This window comes from Enhydra lutris, unplaced genomic scaffold (genome assembly GCF_002288905.1).
Source record: "Enhydra lutris kenyoni isolate GAN:26980312 unplaced genomic scaffold, ASM228890v2 scaffoldscaffold9, whole genome shotgun sequence".
NCBI lineage: Eukaryota > Metazoa > Chordata > Mammalia > Carnivora > Mustelidae > Enhydra > Enhydra lutris.
In genome coordinates this window covers 51,726,402-51,735,266 of record NW_019154093.1, presented here as the reverse complement: position 1 = coordinate 51,735,266, position 8,865 = coordinate 51,726,402, and the positions used below count along the sequence as shown (strand labels likewise).

The 8,865-nt window shown below is 39.8% G+C and overlaps 1 protein-coding gene across 1 annotated transcript in view; it reads left to right on the top strand.

Moving 5' to 3' along the window:
* The first annotated feature begins 337 nt into the window (after window positions 1–337).
* The window catches only part of LOC111143459 (synapse defective Rho GTPase homolog 2), a 45,116-nt gene continuing 36,588 nt past the window's right edge, over window positions 338–8,865 (top strand). Inside the window, exon 1 of the mRNA XM_022497216.1 lies at window positions 338–1,100. Within this exon, the coding sequence (XP_022352924.1) occupies window positions 353–1,100 (748 nt within the window). The 5' untranslated portion in view covers window positions 338–352. The remainder of the gene's footprint in view (window positions 1,101–8,865) is intronic.

Sequence of the window (8,865 nt, the reverse complement as noted above, 5' to 3'; positions counted from 1 at the left end):
GGCGCGGGTCCCCGGAGGGCGCCCGGAGCAGTGGGGAGCGCTCGGGCCTCGTCAGCGCGGCGGGAAGGAGGCCTTCTCCTCGGGTGGCGGGCTTCCTCGCGCCTGTCTGCACGCCCCGCCGTGCTCCGAAGGCAGCGGAGAGGAGGAGGACGACCGGGAGGACGACGCCGACTACTACGAGAACCTGCCCGGCGGCTCCCACTCGGCGCCCAAGCCTAAGGGGGCGGAGGCGGAGCGGTGGCCCCCGCCTCCCCCGGCGGCGGGCTCCTCCCCGGGGGCGGAGGGCGGCCGCCAGGAGACAGGCAGGCTGCAGACCCAGTTGCGAGAGGCCTATTATCTGCTGATCCAGGCCATGCACGACCTGCCCCCTGACTCGGGCGCGCGGCGGGGCGACAGGGCTTGGGCGGATCGCGGCTGCCTTGTGGGAGCCCGGGCGCTGGGCCAGCCGCCTTCCCCCTGCGGCGCTGCGGACCGCCGAGCCTGCCCCCAAGACTGGCAGCGGGGAGGCGGTGGCCGCCCTTGGCAGCAGGTGTCCCCCCCCCGGTCGCCTCCGAGGGAGTCGGGGAGAGGCCGCCTGCGGACTCCTCGGATGCGGCTGTCCTGCAGCAGAAGCCTCGAGAGCCTCCGGGTGGGTGCCAAGCCTCTTCCCTTCCAGCGGTGGCCGAGCGACAGCTGGATCAGGTGCGGCGTGCGCGGAGACCTGGACGAGCCCCCGCCACGTGGAGGCGGGATGGACGGCTGGAGCGGAGGCAGCGTCCCGGCCGCCGCGCCCTCCGGCCTCCTGACTTCCCGCTCCAGGGACCCCGGCCGCTCCTCAGGAAGCCCTTTCAGGGAACCTGCGGGGTCCGCTGTGGTACGCAGCGGCAAAGAAGACTGCCAGGAGGGGCTCCCCTTCCTCAAGCCTCCCGCGGTGACAGTCAAGAAGCTGCAGAAGTGGATGTACAAAGGACGTCTGCTGTCCTTGGGAATGAAGGGTCGCTCCCGGGGGGCACCCCCCAAAGTCATGGGAGCGCAGGCAACCTCTCCAAATCTGGGCCCTTTGAAAATGCATGAGAGCCAAGTCCTCTCCGTGCCTCCAGACCAAAGAATTACGTTAACAGGTAGGTTATTTTGCAATCGGAATGCTAACACTTTGCGTCTTAATCTTTACTACCTAGGCTTCTGTTTTAAGAGCGAAGAATAAGGTATGTTTTTGCAGACAGGTACGTGCCGGTGCCAAAGTGTCACGTAAGTGGCAGCTGAGTGCCCCGGGTTACTTAGTATAATGCGTTCACTTGTTTGGCCTTTTTCTTTATTCTTCTTTCCTCCCTCCCTCCCTTTCTTCCTTTCCTTCTTTTTTTTTTTTTTTTTTTTTTTTTAAAGACAGTGGCATGAGGACCTTGGGATTTTTGCTTTTTCTTCCCGAAGAACCAGTGTGTCTACTCTCAGCAGGACAGTGAGTAAAGGTTAAGTCCACCATACGCTTTCAGTGTAGAGTCGGGCGGTGCTGCCTTGATTTTTATTCTTTGTGGCTCTAGGCAAATCCGTAGACTTTGTGGAGTTTGTGAATTTGAACTTGATCCAAGGTAGACTTTATGGGCTTCATAAACTGTCATTTTACTCATTACGCGTCCTCCCCCCCCCCCCCCCCCCCCCCCCGCCCCCCAGGCCGGCGTGCACACAACACAGACACACACAACCCAAACCCCAAACCAAACCAAACCAAACCAAACAAACGAAAAACTACCAACTAAAATTCCTTTTTAGTCAAGTAGGATTTCACATACTTCTCTCCAACTTTCCTCCTTCCTCCCTCCCACAAAAAACTAACAAAGTGAGTAATCTTTTTATTGTGGAAAATCAAGGGCACTAGTATTTTAATCAAAAAAAGATGTCTCCTGTGCTTCTAAGAAAGTGTAGACTTTTTTTTTCCTTTTTAAGATTTTATTTTATTTATTTGACAGACAGAGATCACAAGTAGACAGAGAGGCAGGCAGAGAGAGAGGAAGGGAAGCAGGCTCCCTGCTTCACAGAGAGCCCGATGTGGGGCTCGATCCCAGGAGCCTGGGATCATGACCTGAGCCGAAGGCAGAGGCCTCAACCCACTGAGCCACCCAGGTGCCCCGAAAGTGTAGACTTTTTTACAGTCATTTGTAAACTTAACTGTATTTGCCCTTATAAATAGGATTTTGCTCCCAGCTTTGTATGTACATGATTTTTAATTTTTGCTGAAGGTTTAGAGTACCAGTTCTAGAAATCTTTTAATTATGTTGTAAATAGTAAAAATTCTTTCCTGAAAGAAGTATAATACCTTCAAACTGAGTCCAAAACAACGTGATCCTTTGAAGTACAATGTTAAATACAAAGACTTTTAGTGAACATAAAGACGTACATGTCATTAATTCTCTAAAAAATATTGGATGGTGAAATGTAAAAAGTATTCAGAGTACTTGTCATTTTCTCTGGTAAGAATTACAGATTCTCCAGGGCTGGGTTTATACACATTAACTTTGTTAAACCACTAAATACAGAACAGTGGGGAGAAACAAAGTTCACAAAACTTATCACACAATGAAGACAAATCAGATGATTCATTTAAAGCTTATACAAATTTGGAATGTTTTTTTGAATCTATAAATCTCTAATCCATACCTGTCAATTTTTTTCCTCAACTTTATTCCATTTCACTTGAATAAAAGGATAACAGGATGTAAATTTTTTTTTAAAGAGAGATGTACTTTATGCTAAATTCATATTAAAATCATGCATTTGCAGGATTAAATTTTATTGCCACTGTATCTTTACTTCCCATGGTCTTGGTTAACTCTTTGTAAGCTTGTTAAATTTCAGCCATAGCAAAAATCTGCATAAAACAAATATTTTATACTCTTTTGTTGCAAAGGTTAAACATGCAAAGTCTGATGGCTTTTAAGGCCCTAAGTTATAAATAAATATTCAAGGACTTTAAAAGTAATAAATGTAGTAATGCTTAACAATGAATTCATTGAATTTTTTTATTGAGAAACTAATTAAATGGAAGTAACTTTAAAAGAAATTAAAATGAAACATTAGAATCACTATGTGGTAGTATTTTAGATATTTTACAAGAAATCCAAGCAAAAGCTTGGATAATTTCTGGTTTATTTTATTTTTTTAAAGATTTTTATTTATATATTTGACAGAGAGAGATCACAAGTAGGCAGAGAGGCAGGCAGAGAGAGAGAGGGGGAAGCAGGCTACCTGCTGAGCAGAGAGCCCCCTGCGGGGCTAGATCCCAGGCCCCTGGGACCATGACCTGAGCCTAAGGCAGAGGCTTTAACCCACTGAGCCACCCAGGGGCCCCAGATAATTTCTGGTTTAAACAACTTTCTCAGATGTTATTATTTAATGTTATTTAATCAAATGTTACTTCCTTTCAAATCTTTAGGAAAGATAAAAATAATTTGTGTAATGCTTACATATCTTGTATAGATTTGGAGAGCTAATTTTGTTTTTTAACTATTTTTCATGAAGGTTAGTTTAACTTATTAAAACCATTCTGGATACTTTATGTGGTTCTCATATGACCCCTCCCCCCACCCAGGTATGACATTTATCACTTAACAACAATAAAAGAAACAGGTTAAGTAGTTTGTCCAAGGTCACACAAACTAGTGTATGGTTTGTATATACTAGTGTATGGATTCAAACAATTACATAGATTCAGACTTACGTCTTTATGACTCCAAAACCTGTATTTATTTAAGGTCAAACAGATGCTAAAGTTCTTTAGAGGTCTGACCCGACAAATTTTATCACGTTGCTTGGATTGAGGACGTGAATGGAATTTCAATAAGGTTCAGAAATGTAGATAACTACCTCAAAGTTGCAAAGATGAAGGAGTTCACATAGATTTTAAGAAAATTTTTAAATCAATACATCTATTTTAAACCTTTACCTTTAAATAACTTTAGTTCAGATTGATATTACATGGATTCTGGTTTTGTTTTGTTTTTTTTTGTTTTTTTTTTTAAATATCTTTTCCAGATTCTACTTTACAGTCATATTTTCTAAAAATTTAATTGGGCAGTCCAAATGAAGCAGTACATTTTAGATTATATAAAGATGTTAGACTAAAAGGTTATTATCATACTTTTCTATGCAGTATTATTTGTGAGGATATTTTGTTTTAAAAAAAGTTACAGAATTTATAATATAGAAATGTATAATGGGACAGAGATACCCAATCTACCTAATATTTAGGTATTTGGAAAATTTTTGAGACTCTATAACAAATGGAAGCCAAAATGATTTTCTGTTTTGATTTCTGCCTCCTCCTAAGAACCTCTAAAACTTTAGGGAGTATAACAGTGCCAGTGACTTGGTGCATTGGGTATGTAGTGTTCACAGATTGGCCAATTTGTTCTTAATTGAGATGATTATTTAAGAAATATAAAGTCATTACACATGATAAATATTGTCAAGTTTCTGCAAGCCTTAAGATTACAAAGGAATTTTAATTTGCCAACTATAGTTCATTAAAAGTCTTTATAAATAAATTTAATTAGCATATAGTACTCAGAAATAAATTCAAAAACACTAGGTTAAACTATTTCAGTCTTTTACTGCTTTAAAAGTAGCCTTTTTAAAAAAGATTTTATTTATTCATTTGAGTCAGATAGAGAGCATGAGCAGGAGGAGGGGCAGAGGGAGAAGGAGAAACAGGGTTTCTGATGAGCAGGGAGCCAGATGTGGGACTTGATCCCAGGACCCCAAGATCATGACCTGAGTCGGAGGCAGAGGCTTAATCATCTGAGCCACCCAGAAGCCCCTAAAATTAGCCTATTTTGACTCTACTTTTGCTACTACACTCTCTGTGAAAGGAAATTTTGTCTAAAAAAATTTTAGGCAGTTCTCTTAAGATAGTATAATTAACTGGTTTAATCTCATGTAATAAACCTTAAAGGGAAATTGACATTTATAATGTGGAGTCCCATCTATTTCTTCTTTTTTCTCAAGTATTTGTAGCTCTGGTTTATCTTTTTGAGCTACATGATCTTTATGGATTTTTTTTCAACAAATTCTTTTATGCATGAGCCCTCTTCATGATTAGTGGCAATATGCATATAATTTTTGACTGTCTTCTGGTTTTATTTTTATTTGTTTTGTTTATTTTTTGAAAAGATTTTATTCATTTGAGAGAGAGTGTGAGGGTGCTTACAAGCAGGGGGAGGGGCAGAGGGAGAGAGAGAAGCAGGCTCCCAGCTGAGCAGGGAGCCCCATGTGGGGCTCCATCCCAGGACCCTGGGATCATGACCTGAGCCAAAGGCAGATGCTTAACTGACTGAACCATCCGGGCACCGCTGCCTTCTAGCTTTAAATTTAAATACCCCTCTGAGAAATTCTGCCATTGTGGCCCTAGGAGCAAGTCCAGTTGCCTTTTTTTTTTGGAAGAGTGCCATAGAACATTGGAGTTGCTGGTGGCAGGAAAACTCTGAGAATTACAAATTCAGCAGAAAATAGTGTGTTGATTTGAAAGTCCTACATTTCTAAGTGGAGTTTATTTTTTGAGAATTGCCAAGGCTGTTTTCTAGACCACTGCCACTCAAAGAGTGGTTATGGAGCAGCGCTTTTTTAACCTTAATGTGCATATGAATTCCCTGAAAATCTTGTTAAAATGCAGATTTATAGGTGTGAGGTGGGACCTGAGATTCTGCATTTTAACAAACTCCTAGTGTTGATGCTACTGTTTGGTACATACTTCGAGTAGTTAGGTTCTAGAGTTCCCAGTGCACCCTATCACCTATCTTAATACAGTTGTTAAAATTTTGAAAAAGCATTCTACTTTATTCTGATACCTGATCCCTTTTAGAACAAAGCAGTTGTGCTCTTTCTGCTTTGGTTTTATTATGTGTACATGTATACTTACTGCTTACATGTGACAAGTTTAAGCAGTTCCCTCTATATTGGTCTCATCTTCTACCAGTAAATGTGAGATTTTGGAATCTGCCAGAGAGAAGGCCATATACTATACTGGTTATCAGAATAGGACCTCTGGGTTTCTGATCAGACCCCACCACTTACCTTACCAGGCTTGTGACCTTGAACAGGTTACTCAACATGGCATAGCCTTAGTACTCAGATTGCTGTGAGGATGAAAAAAGATAATCCATCTGGTACCATGTTTGGTGCTTAGTTAGCTGTTATCAAGAGAAAGGCAAGTGGGCTTTGTGAGAGTACCACCTTGCCCAGATCATTAGGATTCTGGATGGAGAGGGAAATGATCAGAAGTTGGGGAGTACTGCCTTGAAGAACACTGGGCATTGAGTTAGAACATACCCCTTTAGGGGCATTATTTATAATGCTCATCTTTTCTTTTGTGGATCTTTGTCTTGCTCCTCCCCCTTACTTTTATGGAACTGAAAACAGTCTCAGGGTTTTTTCCTCTACTGTCCCCAAAGCGTACACACAGCTTTTTTCTTAAGGGCTTTGTTGCTAGTCACAAGGGAGGAAACATAAAAGATAGAAAAATAAGTTTCTTTTTTTTTTCCCTCCTACCCATTTCCCTATTTAGATTTATCTCGAAAAGAGAAAGACATACACACACACACACACACACACACACACACACACACACGTATGTGTGTGTGTGTGTGTGTGTGTATGTATATGCATAAACCTAAGGTTTAAATTTATTCTAGTCATTTCTTCTGGGCTGCCAGGTTTGACTCTACACAGGACTGTTTGTATTTATTTAAACTCTAATACGGTATTTTATTTAGGATTTTTTAAAGAGAAGTAAGCAAAAGCAACAGAGTTTGTTTCTGCAGTAGGGCTTTTTTAAATGATGAAAAGATGTCTGTATATAGGTATATTTTCACTGAGGGTGAAAATGCATAATTTCTCAGAAAGGTTGCTGATATTTTGAGCTAGGACACTAAATAAATGTTTAGTAATAGTAACTCATTTAAATTTATTATGAGATAGTTAAGAATCCACATTGGTTTGAGTAGTTCATGACTATGTAGAATATTTTTCTAAGTGAAAAACTTAATTACCGCTTCTGCATTCTCTTACATATTTTCAAAGTAAAATGACTTTAGTCATTTAATTAATTATACCACAACAGGTATAATTGTAAGGGAATAAAGACTTTTTTGCCTTGCATCTTGCATACTTATTTTGGTATCTTTTTTACCTTTATCTTCTTTCAGTGTGTGTGTTTATGTATGAATAGAGCTGTAAGTAAAGCTAATGGAAGCTAAAGGTAATTCAAACTTATGCCAGTAGGGTTTAACATTAATTTTAGCATAAAAGGAAGTAAATAGAAGATTGCAAATGGTTTTTCACTTCTGTGTCATTAACAGTCATATTCATCCCTTTGGTTAAGGGAGATAAAAATGAAATGTTTTAAATTCTCTATAAATAACTGCTCAAGTAAAATTTAGTGCCCTGTAGGCTTTGCTTATACTCAATTTTAATAAATGAGTAAATTTAGCCTTTATCAGAAATCACAATCACTTACCTATTTATCTCTAAATTTCAACTTTGGCATCATGTACTATTTTGAATTATTCAGCAGTAGCAATCAGACTGTCTGGTTTCAAGTTTTTGTAGTTTGTAGTTTCATGAAAAGTAGTTGCATTGTATCTTGTGTAATTATTCCTTATCTTGTGTAATTATTCCTTCTAATATTATACATTAAATACTCACGTCAATAGATGGGTCAATTTGCATAAGTATGGGATGCCAGTAGCTTTGTTTTTGTCATTGCAGCTCCTTGGAATGCAGTACAAGTAGAAACATGTCTGTTTCATTTAAAATGTATGTCAAAAAACTCTCTAGGACTCAAAATAATTTATCTAACTGTATAAAATGTTGGATCTTTCGAGAGACAGATAAAAAGATGAAATAAGATGTGACTCCTAGCCATTGTGAGTTGTATAATTTTGTACTTTTGGCTTCAGATTTACAATTGTATAAAGATTACACGTAATACCTTGTGAATGTCTGACGTGCTAATAAATAATATGGGATTTGGACTTAAATGTGCAATAGATTTAGCTTTTAGTACACTTGGACAGAGACGTAGCCACTAAAAATCCAGAGGCCCCAGTGATTCCTGAGTATGTGTTGATTTTCAGTTTTTAATTTCTTTACTTTTAAGGGAGACAGAACCAAGAAAGACTCTTGAATCTTCATGTTTTTCATTAATTAAACTAAATCAATTCAAGATAGGTATTGAATATCTGTGACATGTTTGCATGTTAAATCTTAGAGGTAGAGAAGTGTGTTTCTCTTAGTCCTGGACCAGGCGTACTGCTACAAACTTTGGAGTCAGAAGAGTTTATTTTGAGTGCTGCCTTTCCCATTTATGAACTAGGTGGTCTTAGGCAAGTTACTTGATTTTTCTGAGTAGTACTATATAGTTTTCAAAATATTTCCAACATTATCTCACTTAATTCTTACTAACTGGGTTGATATTATTACCATATTCAGAAAGGACTGCCCACTTCCCTACTTTCTGGTGGGTAGCATGGTATAGGAGAGACAGGTGTAGGAGAACATGGATTTTAGGGTTAGACTGGCTTAAATTTGAATACTGCAGCTAGCACCGATCATATTCTTCATTTTTTCTGGCTTGTGGAAATAATCATACCTGTCTTAGCATTTTTGTGGAGGCTTAAATGAGGTTAAGGGCTTCCTTACTGTTTTATCTCTCATCACTGATATATAGTAGGCACTCAGGAAGTAAATGCATAGTAGGCATTCATGGGCGCTTCCTTGCCTTTTGAGTCCTGGTCTGTTCCTGCCTCTGGAACTAGTTGAACTTGAAATGTAGTTTGTGTTGGAGGGTTTGTTAAAATAAATAAATATATATATATATATATATATATATATATATAT